The 25,791-nt window shown below is 39.4% G+C and overlaps 1 protein-coding gene across 1 annotated transcript in view; it reads right to left on the reverse strand.

Annotated features, from left to right (window-relative positions):
* Positions 1–916: 916 nt before the first annotated feature.
* cpamd8 (C3 and PZP like alpha-2-macroglobulin domain containing 8) overlaps positions 917–25,791 on the reverse strand; it is a 41,506-nt gene continuing 16,631 nt past the window's right edge. The window contains exons 22-44 of the mRNA XM_042005323.1: positions 23,683–23,813; positions 23,517–23,568; positions 23,072–23,370; positions 22,347–22,415; positions 22,086–22,242; positions 21,731–21,907; positions 20,833–20,914; positions 17,672–17,828; positions 14,470–14,544; positions 13,193–13,358; positions 12,556–12,642; positions 12,290–12,426; positions 11,722–11,877; positions 10,945–11,007; positions 9,077–9,333; positions 8,904–8,991; positions 6,023–6,097; positions 5,745–5,850; positions 5,473–5,583; positions 5,176–5,388; positions 3,919–3,990; positions 2,062–2,263; positions 917–1,936 (exon numbers count right to left, since the gene is read on the reverse strand). Coding sequence (XP_041861257.1) covers position 1,936; positions 2,062–2,263; positions 3,919–3,990; positions 5,176–5,388; positions 5,473–5,583; positions 5,745–5,850; positions 6,023–6,097; positions 8,904–8,991; positions 9,077–9,333; positions 10,945–11,007; positions 11,722–11,877; positions 12,290–12,426; positions 12,556–12,642; positions 13,193–13,358; positions 14,470–14,544; positions 17,672–17,828; positions 20,833–20,914; positions 21,731–21,907; positions 22,086–22,242; positions 22,347–22,415; positions 23,072–23,370; positions 23,517–23,568; positions 23,683–23,813 — 2,933 coding nt within the window. The 3' untranslated portion in view covers positions 917–1,935. The remainder of the gene's footprint in view (positions 1,937–2,061; positions 2,264–3,918; positions 3,991–5,175; positions 5,389–5,472; positions 5,584–5,744; positions 5,851–6,022; positions 6,098–8,903; positions 8,992–9,076; positions 9,334–10,944; positions 11,008–11,721; positions 11,878–12,289; positions 12,427–12,555; positions 12,643–13,192; positions 13,359–14,469; positions 14,545–17,671; positions 17,829–20,832; positions 20,915–21,730; positions 21,908–22,085; positions 22,243–22,346; positions 22,416–23,071; positions 23,371–23,516; positions 23,569–23,682; positions 23,814–25,791) is intronic.

Raw genomic sequence — 25,791 nt, forward strand, 5'->3', positions numbered from 1 at the left:
GCCATGCATGTGGTTGCCACAGACACTGCTGTCGGGCACTTGAGTCAGCCAGCTTCCCTGCAATGTTGGCCTATTGTCACCACAGGAACAGTGTTTTTGTTTTCTATTGCATGCAGAATCAGATACAGCATACCTGGAGGATCTACGGGGTAACTATGTTCCTTTTGCATGCCCCATTGATTGAGCCATAAATCAAAAACATACACCTGGAATATATTTAGAAATAAACTAGTACACCTGGGTTTATCAACTTTAGCTTTCAGACAGCCTACCAAGCTGCAGCTACAGCTTAGCCCTCTTTGATCTCCTCTAAGCCCAGTGATTTGTTGTGCGTTTTGCAGGACTCCTCCAGAGGCCTGAGCTGCGCGCTGCTGGAGGCCATGATAACCGAGAGGGTCGACAAGTGACGTGCAGTAACCAAACATTAAAATTTAACAGGATCTAATTCACTATGTGGACTGTTGCTTTGGTAACCTGGATGTGCTGTCAGCATTAATACAAACACATATGGTGCACATCCAGACACAGAGATGTGTACGGTTAAGTACAAACTACCACACAAAGGTTTACATGCTTTCTGTCTCTAACACAGAAGCATGCCAGGGGTCAGAGAGTAAGTTATCAAAGCAGAGAACCCTCTGAAGCAGAAGGGTTATAATGCAGGTCACTGCTGACAGGAAATTATCTCCAGACTTAACTATACTTTCAAAGGAAATGGAGCAACACAGCTTTCATGGACAGCTGCACTGCAGCCCATCTGCTAGTGGAAAAGAGATAGACACTGAGCGGCATATGCATAGATTCCACAGTTTTAAATATCAGGGATTTAAGGCATTTCTTCATGATAATAATTTAAGTGAAAAAGGTTTTAAAGGTGTAATGTAATAGCTGGCTGAAACAAAAGCAGAGCATGAAATTGGATGGAAATTTTATTGTCATGTTTAAAAAAATCACAATATTTGATATGAATCAAGATTACATTTAATCCAATTTGGTACATCTACAGAAATTTAAAAACTTAACTTTTCTCTTTTTAAACTCAATTGCTTCACGAATCAAAATGGAACAAAAACACAATAGCTTATGAACTGTACAATCAAATCTCAAAGTAGGTGAATGGTGAGAGCAGATGATGGGGTTTTATTAGATTCAGATGCAGATGGGAGTCCAGAGGAACCAGTGGTGGGAACGCACCTTGTCTGTAAGTGGAAAGTCTCAGGTTTGAAATGGTAGGGACCTTTGCTGCACAACCATGCTGCTCTCCTAACTTATGTTTCCTGTTTTAACTGTGCTGTCTAACAAGTACAAATATATATAAAAAAATCTTATAAATGAAAAACATTTCAGCTTATGTTTCTGTAAAGGATATGGTAAACATATGTCTTTTTTTCCCAGCAGGATACCAGCACAGGAATTTCATCAGACTTGTCAGTAATTGAGTTAAAGCTTGCTATGGAAGAACAGAATGCCTCATTAGGCTGTATGGGTGGGTGATGACTTAAAAATATATATGTAAAAAACTGATATGACCTCTAGCTACAAATAAATACCACAGATAGAAAATATAACAAAATATTTTGCTTAATATGTGTAATTACAAACATAAATACTTGATTATTTCTTTTAGTGATTATAAAAGGCAGCACAGTGAATAACACAGATGCTATGGTGCTCATTGATGACTAGGACTCTAAAGAAAGACACAAGTCCAGATTCTAGCTTAATAATAAACAGATACATTCACACTCAACTACACACAAATTCTCAAATACACACATACATGATAAAAGGCATCCACTCTGAATCTTATCACCTAATAACAAAAACTTGCACACTCATTCTGCAGGTCCAAGATCCTCTCTTTCCATTCACAAGCATATTCACAAATATGTTACAATTTGGAGGAGGTGGATATGGCTTCACCCAGTGGACGATTCTACGCAAGAAAAGACAACATGACACACTTTAGTTATAAGATCAAATTTCACAGCTGTGCAAAATTCAGTTACAGTTCAGTTATCAGGTAATGTGAACTTAAACAAATCAAAAGATGATACATACCATCGCTCTGGGGTGCTTTTTGTGTCCATTATAGGTAGCTGGGTATCTGCTGGTAGGATCACCCTTTGCTCCACAGTGCCCCCACCTTCAGGCACATCAAAATGGTTTCCTCCGTCTGCATCAGCAAGGAAAGGCTGAGAATCTGAGTCATATTCATAGGAGTAATAGGACACTTCCGCCATGGAGCCCTGTTCCTCTTCACCTTCAGACAGCAGAAACCAACACAGACATTCAAGCTAATTCAAGCTGATGGAAAAAGTGAAAACAATTTCCTTGTTTTTATTTTCTCCAGACTAATTTGTGGTTTTGACGATTTACAAATGACAAAAATAGAAAAAAAACTGGTTTTACAAATCAATAAAAACTGCTGAAACACTGAATATAAAATCAAACTTTTGGTTGTTTTGAAGGAAATTGCACAACTGAACTTCTTGAGCAGCAATGTCGCAGCTTCGCCAGCAGGGGTCCCACCAGGCTTAAAATGCCCCAATCACTTTTTTTTCCTTTTTCAGGGTATGGTTTTAATATACAGTATGTTCTCCTTAAAATGACTACCCAATTATCACAAATTGCTTCTTTACTATTTTTGGCACATACCAGACAATATTGTGAGATTCAATCATTCATAAAGAGAGTAGTAAACATCTGATTCATAAAATACCAATTCTAAACATGACACATGGTGGGAAAGTTTCAGCGGCTGTGAGTCTGTGTATTCTAATGTATGTTGACCGTTGCAACAAGTTCAATTATAAGACATGTCTGCACAGAGAAGCTAATTCCAGATTCCTTCACTTTCCTAATGGAAGCTGTCAGTTCTTTGCCACAACCCACCTTCACCTATTACACTCATGGTGCACTTCGCAAGCATGTCGTCAACAATGTAATGGTTTACAATGACAGGGTTTATGCAGCAATCATTTATTTTAATCACCTCAGGGTTATGGATTTGTGTGTGTGTGTGTGTATGTGTTTGAACACATATTTGCTTGTGCTAGCAAGCTATGAGTGTATTCCTGTGTGTTCATACACAGATAAATGAGTGTGAGGAATAGCATTCCTGTGGTGAGTGTGGAGCATTTAGCTTTTGTACTAAGGAGACCTTTGAATGAGAGCAGCTTTGTGAGCAGCAGCTACTGGGAGTTACAGGCTAGGAAACAAGTCAGTGCAGGCTGTGCCACATCAAACACACATGCACACACACACACACACACACCTGTACACAACTCAGACACACAGGTGGACTTTAATGTGATTTACATGTCAGTTCAAAGAGTGCAACGTGCAATGTGCATGCATGTTAAGACTACCCGTTTCTGCAGCTTGTGAAATGCTGCTGTCTTTTTATGCTCATTGCCAAATGTAACACAGCTACATCCTTCTTTCACACACAACCGAACATCGTATCAGGAGTTCTTTGGCTGCTAGTAAGGAAGGGGCAAGCTCATGACAGCAACAATCAGGCCTGCTGTGTGAAACTTATCCACTCATTTATCACACTGATTGTAGACATGATGTGGTGACAGGGGAATGCACTGCCACACATCCCACCTTATGTATCCACTTTCCTCAACTTTCCTCCGCTCTCTTCTTCCTTTTGACCCAGTTGCCTTTTTTTCACTGAACTTCTTTCATCTTGTTTCTCTGTCAGTCAGCCTTTTCATTGTTACACCCCTCCCAACCCCATCACAACTTTTTCATCTTTGTTTTTCCCTTTTTTCCTCTCTTTTGGGGGAGAAAAAAAAAAGCAAAAGCTACATGAGGCAAAAAGTGAAAGATAAGCGGGAGTGGAAAGATGGTGAAAATACAGAGCAGCATGTGATAATGTGAGGGGAAATGTTTGGTAGATTAAGTTACCTGTGTGTACAGGCACTGAGGGCTGCTCAGTTTCCTGGCTCATTATTGGTTGACTGTCCTCTGTGGTCTCCACTAAAAATGCAAACACACACACAAAAAACACAATTTAGATTATCCACATTTTTATGGCTTTCCACTGCACCTAAAAAAATTATAATAAATTTGACAGAGTTTCAGTGTTGCATAATCTAAATACTGCCCAGAAGCATTATACACTCCACTGAGTACACTCAATCCCAACAGAGGCTTCCATTAAAATCTATTAGTGCTAAATTAGCAGCGGCCAAACCACGGCCAAGAGGCTGTGTGTGGAAACAAATCGTATCTTTTTCTTTTTCAAAATGGGGAAATGATGGTATTAATCTGCCTCACACAAGTATACACAAACAAACAAGGTCAGGGAGCTCTACACAAAATCACAATCCTTTTGATAATCTACAGCATGAACCACTTGGCACAATCTGAGGTCTTTTCCCACAGAAGTTTTGTCTATAGCTTTTCCCAGTCTGCTCCGCAACATGAAGGCTCCTTTGTTGTTGGGCTGTGCGTCGGAAAGGAATGTGACAAGGATTTCAAAGGCTGGACAAAAGCACTCTGTCATTTGGAGGGAGGCCTGTAATACGGTAGAGAGTGAGAGAGGACTTGTGTGTGTGTGTGTGTTTGTGTGTGTGTATGTGAGGGAGGGGTGATATTACGGGTAGCCCTTCTCAGAGAACTCATCCAGTAATCTGCTCAACACCTGAACAGCTGTTTCCTGAGCTTAGATCATTGCACACACAGATGAGCATAAACACTTGCAGGTGCACACGGACAGACTCACATTATCCGAGCATGATGGATGATTTCACACACCTGAGTTACAACAAAGCAAACTGACTGCAACTCAAGCCTTTTGACTGGTATTGCACACAGATAAATATTTTCTGGGAAATGCTGTCAGTGCCAACACATTCTGACAACTAATATTCGAGCTCCGCCACGTATCATTACTTCTAGTATATATTTGCATTTCTTCCACTAACAATTGTCTTGGGTGGTCCTGAGCAAAGGATACAGTGCATATGCAAGATGCAAGAATGTTCCTGTAAGACAGGAAATGTATATTCTAGATTAAGACAGAAGTTGCCACTTTTTTATGTAGACTTAAAACAATGTGAAATTTCTTTTTCTTTTTTTTTTTTGTACCATCAACTTTGCAGACTATAAGGTCTGTGAGCATATCAAATATAAAGTGATGTATAATGAGAGAGCTCTTACTGTGTGAACACTGGGACAGAGGAACCTGCTTGATGCGCGTCCCATTTCGACAGGCAAACACCTCCATCTGACACTGGTTCTGGTAGAGCTGCCCATCTGACCCGCAAACAGGCTCCCCATCGTAGCCACAGTCTCTGTAGCATGTGCAACGCTCAAACTGCTCTTCTTCCAAACATCCAAACACATTGTTGCATTGGTTTGCCTGCACAAAACCTGCAGGAAAGTCATCTTTTTTTAAGTGACTGTTTGTAAGTGGGGTGTCTGCAAACTGTTATGGGCATAGCATATCAGTCCCACCTGTCCACTGATTGGTAGAACTCTCAACCTCATTGCAAGTAGGTCCATCGCACAGCTCTCGTGCAAGTGGACTGCTCTCGCTGACGTTGTAGAACCGGGTGGCTTCAAAGGCTGCATGGCAAGCACAGCAGTTACAAATAATGATGAGATTCAACATAATTCGGTAACTAAATAAATAAAAATAAAACAAATAGATGAATGATGGCTCTTAGATGGTTTTCATTGTTTTTAACAAGTAAGAGCAAATTTTAAAAGATTCATCAGAGACAAACCTGGTTCATAGTAGTCATAGATCTTGACAGGAACAGGTGCAGTCTTGCCCACAATGTACTCCCTGACAGCTTGGAAGGCTACACACGTCATACACTGGCTGGAAATCTATGAAAAGGTTAAACCAATTACAATTAAACATGAGCACATATGTAAGAATACACACTTGCTCTTTTACACACAAAGAAAGCGTATGAATGAACATGGAGTAAACCCTGCTGGGTGCTTTCACATGTGCACAGAGATTAGAACATCTATAAAGAATTTCAATTAAATTCACCTCATCAAAGTAGAACAAGACTTTTCTCCCATTCAGCTCGTATCTCTTTAGACCCACTCTCTTGTCCATCAGCAGCTGTTGAGGAGGAAACGTTGAAGATGTGGAAATATATTCATTGAAAAAGAAAATATTTAATAAAATGAAAAAAAAAAGAATTTACAAAAAATGAAAATTTTATTAGAATACTTCGTTAATCCCCAAAGAAAAATTTAAAAAATGAATCTGAATAACGTTATTATAATAAGCAACAAACTTAACATATAATAAAAAAAAAAATTCTTAAAAGAAATTATGCAATGCACCTATAAAAAAGGAGAAAATAAAACACTACAGCTGCTGATAACAATTAAATTAGATTTTCTAGCTTCATGAAAATACAGTAAAACCGCTATCCCCACAAAAATTTGGGATGCTGTGTAAAATGTAAATAAAAACAGAATGCAATGATTTGAGAATATCGTAAAGCCATATTTTATAAACAATAAAATATAAACAACATATCAGATGTTGAACCCGAGACATTTTACTATTTAATGGGAAATTTGTGAAGCTGAAGCTTAGAATTGTCTTGCTGAAATCTGCAAGGCCTTCCTGAAAGGTACATTGACTGGATGGCAGCAGATGTTGCTTTAAACTTCTTTTATTTCTCAGCATTGATGGAGGATTCACAGATGCTGTAGACACTAATGCAATCATGTCAAAGATGCAGGCTTTTAAGCTGTATGCTGGTAACAAGCTGGATAGTCTCTCTCCTCTTTAGTCTGGAAGACATAGCATCCATGCTTTCCAAAAAGAATTGCAAATTTTGATTCATCTAATCACAGAACTGTTTTCCACTTTGCCTCAGACTTTTTAAAATGATCATTGACCCAGAGACGTAAGTGGCGTTTCTGAATCCTATCCTATCTTTGCATGATGGGGCTTTTAGCCTGCATGCTTTAATTAAATGTTTAACTGTGTTCACAGTGATTTCTGGAAGTATTCCCTAGTCCATGCAGTGATTTTTATGAAAGAATCATGCCTATTTTAAATAAGAGTCATCTGAAAACCCGAAGATCACAAGCATCTGGTTTTGACCTTTGGCCTGGCAGTATGTTACAGATTGGTGAATCTCTTTAAATCTGAGAGGCTTTGCCTCTTTAAAATGCTCCTTTTACACCCAGTCATGTTACTGGCCTGTTTCCAATTAACCTAATTAGCTGTAAAATGCTCCTTCAGTTCTTTATTTGTGCCAATTATTTTTCCATCTTTTTGTCCATGTTCCAGCTTTTTTAAGATTTGTTGCCCTTATCAATTTTAAATGAGCTAATATTTTCAGTGAAATACTAAAATGTATCATTTTTTTATATTTGATTTGTTATTTATGTTCCAATGATAATAAAATATGGGTTTGTGATCTTTGCAAACCAATACACTGTTTTAATTTACATTTCACCCAGCGTCACGGCTTTTTGGAATTGAGGTTGTAAAAATGAAGGAAAATATAAGACAGGACTTGAAGTCATGGCAACAATGCTGTTTAATCCAATCGCTATAGGTGAACATGCTCTGAAGTCATCTCTGAAGCCTAAACCTCAACTCAAAATGCTCTATGGACAACAAGAAAAAGGCCAACCATGTGCATTCTACATGAGAAATGACTGTCATGGTGGAAAATATATCTTAAAAACAGAACACGTTTCCCTTTACAATTGCCCTATCAGTATATCATAGCCTCAAGACTTTTGTGTTTTTGGGGGGGTTACGAGGCACTTGGCGCCACCAAGCACCAACATGCACATATCTCTCTCTCCCTCTCTCTCTTTATCTCTCTCTCTCTGTCATTGATGGACTCTTTGAGTACAAATCCAAAACTACAATGTTTTCTTGGTTGAGTACAGTTATTTGTATTTGGAGACAGGAGGCCATGGCTATGGTAGTTCCCTGTCAGTCACTGTACTAATCACTCATGACCACAGCATCCATGAAAGCAACGAGACATGACTGTAGTAGCTAAACTTGCCACTGTAAATTGAGGAATGTGGCTGGCAGTGAAGCAGGCGGTAGTAAAATTCAAGAGGCCAGCAGGGGTGTAAACTGAGCCACTACAATGCAAGTCAGCTTTAAGTGACATGCTCACAACTGTGTATGTGTGTGCACGTGTTTAACATTTCTGGAGGTAGTTACAGAGGTGGCTATTGTGGACACGGAAGCCTGCAGACTAAGTCTGTGATACAGTTTACTAATTAGGAACAAGGGAGCTGATCGGAGTTTCATTAAATTCCTAAAGTTTACCTTAATGCAAACATTGCTCAATCCATCCATCCATCCAACCAGCATCTGATGATCCACTCCTTTATTATTATCATTATAGTATATTTCTGTCTCTGTTCTCTGTCTTTTATAAACAATATTTAAAAGATGCCAGACTGCTTCAGACCCTGAAAGACTGCAGTTCCTCGTGGGAGAACCTCCACCTTGAAGATTATTCCCATTACCATGACAGACACAGTACAAACAGACAACTAATGCACTTAAAATGCCTGTCCCTATTTAAAAGATGTCTTCAGGAGCTGTTAATGTTCAAAAAAGTGAACATCAAAACACTAGCAGCCACAATAAGATCCATATCCTCTACATGTGGGTTTGTTTATGTGAGTAAGTTGAGGACACATCCTTTGTGGGTGTGATTGTGTACATGTGAGTGTGGTTTGCAAAGGAATTTTAGAAGAAAACAGGACGAGCCTGATAAATTCCATGACATACTGCTTTTTGTAAAATGGTTCACAGATGTGGATGCATCCGTCTCTGGCTTTTACCTGGCTACTTGTTCCGTCACTATGACCAACAACAACACTAAGAGAGTATCTAGGGGTAAACTTCTAATAATGTGATTACGTACCCTCTCCAAACTTTCAACATCTGCTCGGAAGCCAGAAATCATGGGCACCTCTATGACTGCCATGTTGGAAGATCCTGAATGTAGCCACCTAGATAGAAAAACCCAAAAGACGTCATGACTAAAATAGGTTACTTAGATGCAGGTCTGTGCATGAGCGTGAAGGCAGATTATACCTGGCACAAACTTCTAAGGAGATGTGAAAGTCCATTTTGTCCTGGTGTGCTGATGGGTCATCATCATCAATGGGTGCCCGCCGCTTCCGGTTCAGTTCAGAGCGGTTGTCGGCTCTGCTCCGTGAGCGGGAAGCAGAAACTCGGGAAGCGGAGGAAGAGGCCTGCAGCTGTTGCTCTTGAAAAGGCTCTTTCAGATCCACCTTCAGCTGGAAAGCTGGCTTAGATACTGGGTCAGGTACGTTATATGACACATCAATCTACAGACACACAGAGAAGAGCAGCAGAAAAAACATTCGTGAAACTTAAACCTTCTCAAATCAAGCTGTCTCTATGCAAATTAAAACAAAGATGAGTAGGTTTGTATATGCAAGCTACTTGTATACATTTCCATGAACCGATGTTCACAAGATGTTATTCTACCCATTACAATAGCTTTTGAATATAATAACTAAAAATCTTGTATAAACCTTTGGCTCCAAACTCATATATTTAATTATGGTATGGTTTTAAAGTGCCACTTTCATATCTGTATATGATTAGCCCTTTAAACTTAAAGATGACATAATTCTGATTTTGCTTTTTCTCTTTTCTTCAGGGAGTTGTAGAGTTCTCTGCATGCTTAAGGTCTGCAAAGTTATAAAGCGTTAAGCCCACACAATAGAGACTTACTTTCTTAGACAGAGGGCACTTCTCTGTTACTAACTCAAATGCCTTCTTCTCCTATATTCTTTAGCTACATCACCATATTAAAGCTGCATAATGACCACCAAGTGACTATGTTATCATAACCTTAATACAGAATGAGCAGATATTGGTATGTTTGTACCTCAGTGTTTCTTTTCTTTTATTTTTTTTTAAACAGGCGGCTTACGCATCAGAACAGAACTATGATTCCAAACATGGGGGCTTTAAAAAGACTGGAGCAAAAAGGGAGTGTTTCACACAGACAGCTGCATAAGTGGCATTATACTGTATGCAGTAACAAAAATAAAGTTTTCTCACAATCACAGTCTCACAATCACAAGAAAATTATCAGTGCTCTTATACAGAGGAAGCCTGACCTCACAACACCCTGACTGATCGATCTTGGGTACGCTCAAATAAAAAACACATACTGAGATATTAACTACAAATAATTTTATCTGGACACAAGGCACACATTTAGCAGACCACTACTCCAGCCTGGCCACAACTAACCGAAATGATGTTTCTTTATTTCACAGAACAGCATTTTTCCCAGAACTGGACACACTGAATCAAATCACACTACTCCAGTGTGAATTGATTCATTTGCAGAGCTAGTAAATAGCAATCCTGAGGTCACATTGCTTGCAGTTTGTCTAGAAACACATACATTGGCAGGACTCTCTTTGATTGACCAGCTCTTGTGCTTCATTAAAGCCCAGGTGCTGGCCTGAGGGATTGTCAGACAGATGTGGATTGTGTTTGAAAAACCTGCCAAGCAGAGTGAGCTAAAGGGATCTTAGGCTCTACACGGCTCACTGCAACACCTTCTATTGTGGCTGGATCTTTTGTGCTCAGATTAAGTCATATTTCATGTGAAAGTTTCCCAAACTGGGACTGTAAACAACTTTGATCACACATGCTTTTCCATGTGTAATATGTTTAGTTTGAAAGCTCTAACTCTTGTTGTATATAAACGTGGTTCATGTTTGTTGTAGCACAAATAGACACCAAAACAAATGGCTAAGCTCTTCCTAATAACTCCAAATTTCATGGTGAAATTTGGGGCAGTGTGCTATGACACATTTCTGCTGGCAGATTCCTGCTGTGAATCGCAGAAGTAAGTAGAGAATTATAGTTCCACTCGGCATCATTTTCAAGCCTTCAAACTTGCATTTCAATACCTGCATGAGACAGCAGCCTTCTCCTTTAGCGCTGACAAAAAGGCCTGTGGGGATACTAGGGATCTGAAAAAAAGAAGAGAGACGGAAACAAAGAGAGTCAGAGGGGGCAGGGAGAGGTGAGTGAGTCATTTATCAACCGGATGAATGCTGTAGGCTGCTGTACTGCCACTTGTGGCTCCCTGGCTACTAACCAGAAGCCCTTAATTGCCCTCAATTAAGCTGACACCACTAATCATAGCAGAGAAACAAGCCTGGCAGAAAGAACACTGCATTCTCACCTGAATCTCTCCAGCTGGCTGGTGGAGCCTTTTACACCCTCACAGTTTTAAAAAGGTAGATCTTCCTCACACTGTCAAGTTTGTTTTATGTGCAGGCAAACAGGCAAATAAAGCACAGTTCCTAAATCAACTAACCAACATGCCGCTTTTGGGAAATCAAGCCCAGGTGAGTCTGGTTTGGTTTGGCAGAAAGAAAAAGGTCTTTGCTGCTGAACAGCTGAGCAAGCAAACATGGAGATTACTGTTTAATGCCAAACTGTGACTTTGGTACATAACTGCTCAATAATAATAATAACAATAAATCCAAATTACACATAAGAACAGGGATTTCTCTGAAGTTAAACATCCCACATGAAATATAGGTAATGACAAGCAGAACTAACAATTTTAATAGAGGGCTGTCAACCAAGGCAAACATTTTAAAAGCATCAGCATGCAAACTCATCGTGTGTATGGAGGGAGACTGAGGAGCTAATGATTTGTTTTATTTCACATTTACCTTGGCGCTTTGAAGGAGTTTCTTGTTGTCCCTGTTTAGTTCAAAGGACTCCTGGAAGTCCAGGTTGGTGGAGGCCAGTGAGATGGTGAGATTTACCCCTCCTACATAGGACAGGATGGCGTATTCTGACAGAGCATGAAGAGCCACACATGTGTCCTGGAATGGGATTTTAAAACAAGTCAAGCTGAGTTTTTGGATCAATAAACCATGGTTTTTATTTAAATTATAACTTAGAGGTGACACAATTTGAATGTTGAAATAACACACTGCTCAATTAATTTAAATGCAATACTCTGCTGGGAAGACAGCAGGACAGAACAGCAGTGGGCCCTTCAAAGACTGCCAAGGAAAGGTCAAAAGAGCATGATAAAGAGTCTGAATTTCTAAACTGAAAGGCTCTGATGACATCTGTGGGAAGAAAGCTTAAACCAGTCAAGTCAAGACCACACAAACCACAAGGCCAAAGGATCTATTGCTAACTCAGAATTAGGCAGGTGGTCACAATGTTATGGAAGATTGGTGAAAAAACTTTATGTAACATATAAGAGACCAGGAAAAAAAAGGATACCTGTGTGGAAGAGAAGCCACCCAAGGCATTCCTTTGTTGGGAGAGCCATTTGACCACAGGCAAAGCAGAAGCCACATCCCCCAGCAGGGTGTAGGTCAGAAGACCATAAGCTGTCATCTCCACCTCTGCTGACACCACTGGGATCAAATAAAAACAGACTTTGAAGAGCATATTTATAAATTTACAGTGAGTATCAAACACATAAAGGATCATAAAGATGTTAGGAAGTTATTTTCTTGTGGGCTTAATATTTAAATGGCTGATACCTGACTGAGAGAGGCCATCACTGAAGCCCATGAAAGTGTCTTCATCAGTCACAGTGCTGCCAGTCAGACTCCAGTGGGTGAGTCCATCTATAGAGGCAAGCATAGTGAGCAAAAAGCAGGCACCAGACAGATTTTTGATGCCTTGTGACTCACTGCATTGAAATCCTAAAGCACTTTGTCTTCATTGTACTTAGAGTACATTCATTGTGGTCAAATAAGAGCATTTTCATTTTTCACATGATTTGGCTGAACCTGCCTTAATGAATAGAAATTTTTAGTCCAGAAAAAGGGAGGAAAAGGCTAATGGAAACCATCAACGAGATGATAAACAGAAAATGGGCAAAGTGAGTGGTGGAAGGGAGTCCTACTGAGGACAACAAAATCTACTTTCAAAATAATTTATGATGTGTTGCTTGTTTCTGCAGATCCTCAGATCAGGAGGCTTTAACTGTTTAACTTTTGTTTTTACTTCCATTCAGCTAGTGAACTTCACACTTTGTATTGCTGGTGACCTCCATGAAACATCTGCTCTTTGCTTGTCACCTGTTTGTACATCTGTAGTTCAGGTTGCTGACCTTTAACTTAATGAAACCCATGTGTCACAGCACCCATGCTGCACAGTGATGTGTGGTAGTACCTTGTGTGATGGCCATGTGATTGAGGCGCCGCAGAGCCAGTGGGCCATAAGGGCTGCGTAGTAGAGCCAAGGCATATGCAGACAGGGCAGTGGTGTAAGGATCGTCAGCAGAGTATGTGTTGCTCTCCAAAAAGTCCTTGGCTTTGGCCACTGCCACCTTCTCCTCCTATAGCAGATTTGGTCATTTGAGTCATCATTTGCTTATGCAGCAAAGAAAGAGTGGAGCTTCTGAAACAGATTGCCTTGGCACATTGACATTTACTTTGCTCCCCAGTTCTTATAATTTGCTAGTTAAATCAAATAAATGAGTAGCCAGTATTTAAATGACTTGGGTGTAGGACCATTTGCACATACACATCTGGCGTTTAGCTGTTAAAGGGGTGGCCATCCAACTACCCAACAGTTCTTTCTAGGGAAATTTTAGTCATGAATGAACATTCATTTTGTCCATTAAAAAGTTGAGAGGGAGTTGACTTTCATCTCATGCAGATGTGACCTTCCCTCTCATCTATGAAATGACAGGCCTCCTAAACCACTCACTGTAATTGCAGCAGTCATCTTTTAATGAAGTGAAATTGGAAGCGAGATGGAGGTACTGCTTTGATGTGATGGGATACATTTTCAGTCTTTATCAGTTGTAAAAGGGCAGATTATTGGAGGAATCTCCTTTGGAAATAAGATGAATAAAAGCTGAAGATAATTATTGCTGACTCCTTAAAAAATGTACACTTTTTATCTTATTTAATATTTAATTTTTGAGGTTGGCTCTAAGTGAAACAAAGAAAAAGAGTTAAAACTTATAAAAGAAGTGGTGAATGGATGGAACAGCAATACAGCAGGGGTGTTTTTCATGGGACTTAACCGTCTCTGCACATCAGCCTGAATCTTTTGAGGTAGTTCAAACATGAATAGACATTACATTAAGATCACTCGGGCATAACAAATGTGAGTGGGCTGAGAGCCAGCACATCAATCTTCACAACTATCAGGAATGCAGCGATACGTCCACACACGACCCGAGTTAGTGTAAAGAATTGTTTAGGTGGAACAGATAGCACATTAAGGGTTGCTCCACATAATTAAAATCCAATAATACAATAAATCACATTTCAAACTTTTGCATCCAGAATAAGTGACTCATAGGTCACAGGAAAAATTTAACTTGTTTTTGCTTAGAGCTGCCAGATTAAACATGAATTGCTGCACAAAACACTTCCCTCGGAGGAGTGACAGAAAAGTGGGAGGCAGACTTTGTTGCGTTGTTTTGGACTTCTTACCTCTGTGGCTATCCCTGTTTCCAACAGAGCTGCTACTACATAAGCTGTAAGTGAAATCTTCCCATGGATCCCTCCCTGTGGACAAAAATCATAAATTAGGTTTTGCTAAATGTGATATCCTCAAGAGTTTCTCCAGCTTTCACTTGCCCTTCCCAGGATAAATCTGATTTAACTTCTTACGAGAGCCTAATTAACATTATCTAATATCATTATTTTAATATAGATGTACCATGCAGTCACATATGTGTGGATAAAGCATATTTTTATAACAGAGTGGGACAGTAATAGCTGCTCAGATAAAATACATTCAAACTGATGTCCTCACGTAACATGTCACATGACATAACAGAGTGACTTTACCTCTACTGTTTGTAGAAGTCTTACCTACGGTGGCCCTGAAGTGTCACAGCAATACAAAAGTAACAACATGAATACAAAAACCACAACACAAATACAAAAGCTGCAACGGAAGTCTTGCGGCTTTTTTTTTTCGTTTGTTTTTTTCCGGCAGAGGAGGAATTTGCCATTTAAATGGGGAGGAAAGCGTTTGCCAATGGAACGAGGCTTTACCAAAACAAAAGACGTATGGATCTTTTAGGGCGAAACTGATCATAAAAATAATAAAAATTTAAAAATAAAGCCAAAATTTTGTACACATTTCTTTCAGGTTGTAGTCTGGAAAGTATAACAGTGTCCAACAGCTTCTCTTAAACTTTGCTGCCTAAAGCAGCTGAAAAGAATCATAAAATAAGTAGAAGTTGTTTGAGGCCACACAAACATTACTTATCAGGTTGGAACATTTTCGGCAAACCGACTGATTTGTTTGTTCCAAGCCGTCGGATATGAGAAAGTCATCCAGCCGATGTCCTAGCTGATGGCCCGGTTTAAATGACCCACTACTTCTAACAGGTAATACCTTTTTGTTTACACATTACAGTTATTTTTAATAGCGCAGAACAATAAATAAATAAACATTAGTGTTTTACTCACTTCTCAAGCTTATTAAAAATATTTCTTGCTTTTAATCCGTTATGTGTGGTGTAAATTCCAAAAAAAACAAACAAACAAACAAACAAAAAAAAAAAAAAAAACGGTGTAGCTTCCATTGTGTTGTGTTGCGTTTAACAATTGTGGCTTTTCTATTCGACTTTTGTGTTGCTGTGACACTTCAGGGCCACCATACTCACCCCTGTCTGCAGGACATGTAATCACAGCAGGTGGTGCAAAACCAAGCTACATCTTCACAGTGAATTGCTAACTAACGTGGAAATCACACTGCAATAGTCTGATCATTACCCGATCATTATTTCTCTAGGTCATTGCTCTTCAATTCTTGTCCTCGAGAATAACTGTCCTGCAGATTTCAGATGTTTCTATATTCTAATACACTTGATTCAAATTAAATGAAATGGTTTTGAATTAACGTCACAGCTGCATAATTTAAACATTGTTTAGTTGTATTTCATAGTTTCAGTCAGATTTGCATTAAAGAGACATTGTGGCACATTTTTTATGTTCACTGGCCAGAATCAATGTCTGCATGTATATATAATTTCTATTAAATTGTTATTCCCAATGCATATGCTGCAGCAGCACGAGAGCCGTTTTTATCATTGCCAAAAAAGCAAAAAAAGAGACTTAAAAGGCAGCTTGACCAGAAGATACAGAAAGAACAAAAACAAAAAGGAAGAACGTTAGTCTAGCCTTCCCCAGGTAGAAGAAGCTCAAGAAGGAAAAAGGTTTTAAAAGGGATGCTGAGATTGGCAGCTTTCTCCTCAACAAGTAAGTCAACGGTACAGCCTAAAATAGCCCAAAGCTAACTTTTTTAACTTTGTTAGACAGTGTTGCTCATTACCAAGGCAGCATAACTGTAGTTTCTGCTAAAATACACCATCCTCGCTGGTACAGAAGAGTATGTTTACATGGTTTCAGTCGCTTTCGTAGTCATGGTAAACGGCAGCTTTCAGTTGCTGTTCCAAAAAGCTGGTGTTGTGTCGAGGCCAGTTTCCCCGCCAAGATTCATTCTCCCTGTGAGAACGAACTTCCTTCTAAATCATACTGACAGTGAATTGCTGTCAACCAGATGTTTTCCTCCTGACCAATTATTATCCAGAGGGAACTTCTTCACCTGAGTGAACACTCTATGAACTATCGGATCACATGCTTTAATCGGTGTTGTAGAGGCTTTTTGAGACATTGTTATCGTTGTTGCAATACATGTTTGAGAAAGTGCGATGCTAGAATGCACTATACGTACAGGGATCTCCTACTCCGGTCCTTGTGAGCTACTGTTCTGCAGGTTTTGGATTCTACACTGATGCAACATCACTGGGTCAATAAGAGGCTTGTGCAGAGGTGTGTTGTAGTAGGAGACATCTAAAACCTGCAGGACAGTAGCTCACGAGGACCGGAGTTGGAGACCCCTGCGTTAGAATGTGAGTTACCATTCCAATGTTAGATGGCATAAATTATTACACAATGTCCCTTAAAATGTTTTGAAAAAAATATTCACTACTCACAAAAATTGTAGAACACTGGGTTTTTTTTATGTCAAAATGTACCTAAAAATGCAATTTAACCTTTGCAGTTGAACTTAAATGGACCCTCTTTAACATATTTGAATGCACATGTATAACTGCTCAGTATTTCAGTACTTATTACCTACAATGCTATTTTCTAACAAGGTGATTAATCTAAAACAAACAAAAAAATTAAAAAAAAGGAATGTAAATTTTCTGGTTCAATGACATCCAAGACAACACCAAACACGTAAATTGTTTGAGATGAAGGAATTACCATTGCATGTTTCTACTTAAATGTCCTACAGTCATGATATAATATCAGTGTAGAATAAATTTTCTTTTTTTTTTTTTTGTAAATTTCACCTAAAAGTTGAATATCGCTAACTTTTTGTGAGAAGTGTATATGTAATTCAGTTGGCAATGTGGGATTCATGTGTCAGCCACCTTAGGAAGTAACAGATGCCAAAAAGACTTCTGCAAAGTGTACCCTGGTCTTTCCTCGCTTAAAGTTCCCACAGCAAGCCTCCTATCCCCTAGCGCTTATCTCCTTTGGGTTTATTTAAGAATTGAGATGTCCTTTAAACTATCTGGCCATGAACAATTTCTAGACAGGAATACTGAGGAAAATTAAATTGAATTAAACTGTCTCTAGCCTCACCTTCATCAAGACATGGGCCTACCTGCAGGTCTTTGTTGAGGATGCGTCCCATAGCAGGGAAGGATCCGTCATCTCGCTGATGTTTGATGAGCCAAGACTTGGCTGCACGGAGCTCCTCAGGATCAATAAAAATGAAGCCCCGAGACTGAGCGAAAGACTTCAGCACAAACGCTGTCAACCTAGAGGAAGGACAGATAAGAGTGGACGGGTGAGAAGAACAATCATCCCTGAGAGGAAGAGCCTTTTCTACATGTGCTGGCAAATTCCTGAAAATAGTTACCACACTTCATAACATTTTTGCAAATAATACCAGTTTTTCAGTAGACTAAGTGAAGTTTGTCATCACGTTAGAGAGAGGGAGAGGGGACTAGCAAAGAAGAACAATAAGGGAAGGGTGTTTGTGTCCAAGAGAACTGGTAAGTATTTATGGATTTGATGGAATGAAGAAAAAAAAAGAAAGGAATGAAGAGGGGAGCAGATGGCTCCGGCTACAGTTTGATCCGTGCTACATGATGGGGCAGATGTGCTCTTGGGAATGTATAACTGCACATGGGCCAATCATGTTATGTTTGTGTTTGTGAGCTGAAGACTCCCAAAAAGCATTCTGCAACTTATGCAAACATGGAACCCAGGGATGAAGGTTGTGAATCTGGTTGGCCTGGGAGTACAACTGAAAGTTTATGAGTCATGGTTTTAGTGGGCCACGGAGGAGAAGAACCAGGGGAGCAACGGAGAAAAGGCCAAGGTCAGCCCTGGGGACACGGCTGAGCTAATAAACACACACTCACCCATAAACAACAGACCTCCCGGTAGTGGTTAAAAACTGCAGTCTTTGGCCAAAAACTGCACAGTGACAGCAAGACATTCCATTACAGCACGCCTGACCACGAGTGACTTATAAGATGAGGTAAGTTGTTTACTGTGAAAAGAAGGAAACCTAGAAAGCTAGATGGAAATGAAGGAATACACAAACAGGTTGCACTCTAGTTTCACAGTGCAGTTCGTAAGTAGGATCATTATCCAAGAAAGGATCATCAGGGGGATAAGCAGGAAAAAGAATAGTGCTCTCATAAGCCAAAACATTAAATCTTCCCTGGCTGTAACCTGGATTTATTCCTCCCTTGAGACAAAACTGAAGTCACAGGCCTGTTAGAATTTTTATAACATTAAGTAACATTGTGTCACTGGTTTTAAATATGGAGCCTCAGGGAGAGGTACTGGAAAGTGTAAATGTGCATTAGTTTGGGGAAGGAAGGAAGCACGAGGGAAGCTCACTTCCACCCATCAGGCCCTGGCGAGGGTCCCCCTCGCATGATACTCCCCCTCCCTTATTCATCCTTCTGTTTTCTGACTTCCAACTTCTAAATTCCCTCTCAGAGCTACTGTTATCCAGCTGCAAACTTCAAAGACTATATCTATGGTTTTTTTTCTTCTTTTCTTTTCCTTTAAAAAAAAAAAAATACATGGGCCGAGGTTGATCAGCTTTCCTGGGAATGTTATTAGTTAGACTTGGAGAAACAGGCCTCTGTGGAGGCTATGACACAGGCAATATTTACTAACAAAAAAGTATAATAGCCTATATTATAAAGCACAGGCTTTATACAGCTGCATTGTAAAATAAATAACCCCATTTACAATAGAAGAAGATAATAGAAAAGGAAGAAAGTAAGATTTCCTTATAGGTTTGGCTCATGTATGAACATAGAGATATTAGGTTTATACAGCAGCAAATATCAGTTTTCTTTAATGTGTGCCATTCCGCCCCCTAACACTACTAACACTGTCAGATCAGTCAATAGGCAGGCACAAATGCCATGCCGGCCTCAACTTGTAGAGCCACAAGCTAACACTGCCACTGCATGAGAAATGAAAGGCTCTGCTCCTTTGTGAAAGATTATCATAAAGACGAGAGAGAAAACTTGTCAAGTTTAACTTGTCGAGTAAAAAATATTTTGTTAGCTAAGCTACAGCCTTGAAAGGGGATCTATCTATCTATCTATCTATCTATCTATCTATCTATCTATCTATCTATCTATCTATCTATCTATCTATCTATCTATCTATCTATCTATCTATCTATCTATCTATCTAAATGGAAAATAAATAAATAAAAAAAGAACCCAAAACATTGTTGCTAACTGTTTTTACTGACTTAGGATTTTTAGATCCTGTCAATTTCCACTATGATACATTTTTACATGCTGTGAAACATTAACACAGCAGCATTATTGGCTGCTTTAGTAGGAAGTAATAAAACCGGTCTACTTATTAACATTGAAACTTAAACTAAAGCTATGCATGTTTTGTATAGGAATGTGTTGCTCACTGATTCATAAAGTGTCTGATATGAGTTTACTGAAGGTTCACCATCTGAGCTGTGCCCTCAACCCGCACATGTTGCCCTGAAGGCCAAAGAAAAACACCAAACTGCCGCTTGTTACATCCTTACATCGTCTTGTAGTCATCAGGTGAAGAGTTCAAGCTTCCCATGGCAGTTTAATGTTACCACCTTCACCCAAGAGGTGAGTCATTAGGAGGCACGTATTATTTTAATTTTCTACAAAATGTTGCCAAAAAAAAAAGAAAAAAAAAAGAGAACCATTTGGTAAAGTGGCTCCAGACAACTTATAACACTGTCTCCAGTAGTGGCATTTAATACTTGTTTGTGAGGTCAAAGCAGCATGTGTACGGTCAGTGGCTCGGATATGAACCCTGATTAACTGCAAATAAATCCCAACAACTTTGCCTGCCTCAGGGATCCAATTACGCAGTTTGTTTACGATTCTCTGTCGTTTATATAACCTGCTGTTTTACAGTGTTAGCTCTATTAAATATCATAATACCCACTTCAGCTCGTAAATCATCCAGAGGAATGCACTTTTCGCCTGGGCCTTAAAATACAAGTGAAGGAGCTCCCCACCGAGAGAGCTGATTTCAGTTAGAAAATTCTGAGATAATTCATTCTGCCTGCTGACCCCAAAAACACGAAGCAAACATTTTATTCTAGTATTTCTACTGGAAAAGATTCATTTGAGCAAACTAAACTCTGATTTTGATCAAAACACTTCTGTTCTGGCCTGTGACCTATGCCCCAGTTAAAGCTGAAGAATGTTGCTTTGGGTGAGTATATCTTGGATGGTATGAGTTGTGTAAACTTTAACAACTACACCTTTAATGACTCACCACATACTGCCAGAGGAATCCCTTTCGCCAAAGGCACTATATGATCCATCCTGCCGTTTGTAGGTCAGTTGTCTCTGGTAGCCTGGAGAAGAGCAAAGTGCAGACACACTGTGAAGAACAGACCCAAACATCCATTAAGTGTAAGATCTGAAAGTTCAATGATGTGAACAAAATTTTAAGTTAATTGTATTTACTCTGATAGAAAAGCACCACAATGTCACCAGAAGAGGAAAACAGAGGCAGCAAGATTAAACCAAACATTTAGTTTATATTAAAATGGTATAGAAAACTCTAGTGAGATTTGCCATTTTCCTGAATAAATGGAGATCTTTGCCGTGTGGAAGGAAATAATCCATTATTAAAAGGAAAACTCTGATGCCGTAAAATCAAAAAACATCATTGACAACAAACAGCTCACAGTAAGAAAACATTCCTCTGTCAGGAAAGGAGAGGAATGAATGTTTTGCATGCCACTGTGACAGAAGTGATTGACTTGTTGGGATTCTCAACATCTACTTGAAGATCTTCTCTTGTTTCCTCTTAAAGAGCTACTCGCTAAGTAAAGATACATCAGCTAGCATATGGAAATGTTGAATACGAATAAAACATGTAATCCATTATCTTAACATTTAAACTGGTCCTGAAGGTGATCCATAGCGTACTGTTAAATGCTATATTAGTACTAATTTAATTTTGTTTAGAAGTCTTATGAAACAGTTTGAATAAATCAAAATGTTACAGTAACAGTACTGTAAAAATCTGAGACAAGATTTTGGGACAAGGCTTAACAAGCAGTTTACCTTTATCCCACTAGGAGGAAGCAACACTAAATGCTTGGTCTAACATTGCCAGCTTTTTTCTGTGAAGCTGAAAATGATGCTAGGTCCAGTTTCTTTACCTTGAAGCAGATAGTCAGTTGCTTCGTTCTCCACCTCAGGACTGAGCTGCTTGGTCGTTTGCAAGTACTTCAGAACAAAGACGTTCGGGGCAAAGTGGATCATGTTTTGCTCACCGCAACCAAAGGGCAGCCTTAACAGCTTGTCCAGGTTATTTAAAGTTGGTCCCATGACATCCCCTGTTACAGGTGCACACATACAAATACACATCTGCTGCTCGCACTTGTAAAACAATGGATTTCAGTGTGATTCAAATAAGGACTCGACTTCTGAAGCTGAGCAAGCTCTTTCTGAATACATCTAAAAGTATGATGGAAATAACAATAAGTATAAATACCCAGCCATAAACTAGTTTACCGATCATAAATGCAGTGGCTCTTTCGGATCCAGGCACCATGTTCTGTGGGACTGCTAGTGTGAAGGCTTCATTGTGATTGTCGTCAGAATCTTCCTTCCTCCAGATTTTAAACTCCCCCACTGAGCCCCAGCCTGTTGAAAAGCCAATGTGTTGCACCTGAATGTACAAATATATGGTCAGTAAATAAATTAAATTCAGTGAAACGAAAGGAAAAGATAAAGCACTACAAATTGTACATAGCTACCATAAAAGTGTCAAACCTGTCCCAGGAATTGGCCTGCCCATTGGAGGATGATGGATTCATTGGATGGATGTACACCATAGCCAACCTAGAGAGAAAAATGCAAACAAGCTCAATACAAACATGTCTTAATTTAGCTTGTATTACCTAATTCCTTGGTCAAACTATAGCTCATGTGCACTGTTAATGGCAAAGCTTGAGAAAGCAATTAGTTCCCTTGCAGCTCTTACTGCTGCCAGGTGTCAGTGATGCCAGTGTGATTCATGCACCTCTTAACAAGAGCACACTTTCCCTGTGCTACTAGAGTGTGATTTTATAATCACATTTAACCAAAGACCATACAAGTACAGGAAAAAGCCCCAAAGCTAATCCACCCCAGAATGCCAACATTCCCCAAGAAAATAAATTAATAGCTTGGATTGTAATATGCAGGTTTTTAATTGCTGCCTTTGATAAATAAAGCACAGCTAAGGCTCAGGTTGGGGCTGAAAAGCCATGTGCCAGTCACTGACTGCAGTGTAACCACCAAGCCAAGGGTCACCAAGTGTCCTCAGTGACATCAGCCTGTTAAGCATAACCTTACAATTAGGCACACCAGTAAACTGGGTGCACAGACCCACAATGGCCTGCTGAGGGGTTTTAACTCACATCTTTTTGAGTCAGAGCTTACATACTCCTACTGAGTACATTTCACTGTTTGTGTGGACTAGTTTATTGCTAAATTGAATTACTGTATCTTCTTACCTGCACTGTGCCTCCAGTCCAACTGATCCAGAAACTGCGAAACTCATCCCAGGACAGGATACCCGGTGTAGGGACACTGAGCAGGGGTTCGCCCATTTTTCCAATGGAAATCCAGGAACGGGTGTTCTGCCTTCCACCAAGAACTATCTCAAGCATTTCTGCACTGTCGTGGGGACTGGCAGAGAGGGCGATATGGGCATCGTTGTGGGTCTTCACTGCCACCTCGAACTGGTTCATCTTGGCTGGTTTTTTGACATACTGATACTCGTACTTGTTAGGGGTGGAAATGTGAATCCTCTCTGAGAGTAGAAACACAAGATAGACTTGTTTTGTAAAGTTAAAGGCAAAAACAATGTACTAATAGTAGTTGTAATAAGTGATTAGGAACAAGAAGCTCCAATGATGCTTTGACTCTTTATATTAAAAAAAACTTATTTGCACCGACCATTGGGACAAAAGAAAACACTGTAAGTGTATTCTCTGGGAAGGCCTTCTGGCTGCAAGTGGATTGAGATAGAGAGAAAAAAGTTAAATGAAAACAGCCCCAGCAAAGCTCACATAATATGAGATGTGAAATACAAAATGACAATGATGAATGTCACTCATCTTACCTCCACTAAAACAGTCCTGCGGACATAGTCAAGGCCAGCTGAGAGTCTCCTTTCATCAATATCATTTCCTGTTTTGCCCATCAGGAATCCATCTGAACAACAGCTTGGTGTACTATAGGCAATAGCACGGGCTGTGGACGAGGCACGGAGCAAGGTTATAATAGTTTTGGATTTTTTTTATTAGTTTTTATTTCGTTTTGACTTTTTATTTTCAAATTCAGTTAGTTTTGATTAGTTTTTAGAGCAAATTTTCTAGTTTTTATTAGTTTTCGTTTTTAAAAAATGCTTAGTTTTAGTTTAGTTTTTATTAGTTTTAGTTTTTTGTTTGTTTTTTTTCTAAATTAGAGTATTTGCCAGGTGCAAAATTCAAAATAATCAGAATAAGCACTGCTGCTTCTGAGATAGTGTGCTAGGAAAAAATCAACATACTAAAGACACACATCAACATAACATGAATCCATTTAAGAGACAATTCACAATCCTTGGCAGCCAGGAGTCTAAATGAGCTCAATCTGACTAATCATGAGCAACCTCAACAATCCAACAAACTCTAGACCCGAGGTTTAATTCATTCAGATGAAACAATTCACAATTAACTACATAAAGAACTGCACTAAAGGTGCAGCAACTTTAGTACAAATCACTGCAGCTGATTATCAGTACAGGACCTCACATGTTACACTGGACATGATAATGCAGTGAATATTTTAGACACTGAAAGTGCACGTGTCTGATAGAACGCAGAGCCAGCAGCTGGTTAAGATACTGATCTATCTCAACTGGATGCTGATGTGCTTTTCTCTTCTTTTCAGAATTAAAAGTTTAGTCTTCCAGAAAGACCAGGAGAAAATCATCCATGAATCCATCTCCAGTAGCTGGATTACTGTAATGTTCTTTTAACAGGACTTTAACAGCTCATCCAAAACGCTGCTGCTAGAGTTTTAACCAGGATTAAGAGATCTGAACACATCACACCAGTTTTGAAACCTTTAAACTGGCTTCCAGTCAGTCACAGAGTAGACTTTAAAACCCGTCTGATTGTTTACAAATCCCAGAATGGTTTAGGCCCAGAATACATCTGTGATATGTTCAGAGAATATAAACCTAGCAGAGCTTAGATCCAAAGACTCTGGTCAACTAGTCCAGACCAGAGTCCAGACTAAACATGGAGAAGCAGCATTTAGCTGTTATGCTGCAAACAAGTGGAACAAACTGCCAGTGGAGATTAAACTTTCACCAAATGTAGACATTTTTAAATCCAGGTTAAAAACTTTTCCTTTCTTATGCCCCTATGCATGAAATCTCCACGGTAACTTTTTACCTAATCTTGTTTTTAATCATTTTATTGTAATTTATGATTTTATTGTGATTCTTGCTATGTGCTGCTGTCTTTTATTATTTCTTAATATCTGTAATGCTTTTGTTTTATGTAAAGTACTTTGAATTGTCCTGTATGTGAAATGTGCTATACATATAAACTGCCTTGCCTTCTGTACTAAACATACATAACCTACTGTCCAACATTGTAAACAAAAACGAATTTAAGCCTCTCAAATTCAGCTTTTCAAGATTTTGTGAGTGACTGTGTGTGTAGGTCTGTTTGCGTGCGTGTGCATGTGAGATTGTGTGTGTGTGTGTGTGTGTGTGTGTGTGCTTGTGTGTGTGTGTGTGTGACTGAGAGTGCGTCTGTGACTCAAGTTCCTTCCCCTGCTGCTTAGCCTGGCTGAAGCTTATCTTTCCGTGGAGGGGGGCAGAAAGGCTACCTGGTCCTGGGACTCCTGGTTAGCCTTCTTGTGCAGCTTTTCAAATTTCAGATTCGTGTTTTGTACTTCCACATATTGTACGACCTGCTTCTTCTATAAGGTACTTTATCTTTGGCATGGTCATAACGAAAGAAATCCCAAGTAGGACTCTCCTAACTTTCTCCGTAGCATCATGCTAGTCGGACACGCTGTTGACATGTGACGTCACGGACCTTCAGGTGCCGTATGACGCACACACCTGGCGTAAACCCGGCAGAGCGAAGTAAATAGATTTCATATCAACCCCGAGGGCTTATGTATTAAATAAATTTACAAAAAACGAAAACGAAGGACATTTTTGCTTTCA

Source organism: Melanotaenia boesemani, chromosome 14 (genome assembly GCF_017639745.1).
Source record: "Melanotaenia boesemani isolate fMelBoe1 chromosome 14, fMelBoe1.pri, whole genome shotgun sequence".
Lineage (NCBI taxonomy): Eukaryota > Metazoa > Chordata > Actinopteri > Atheriniformes > Melanotaeniidae > Melanotaenia > Melanotaenia boesemani.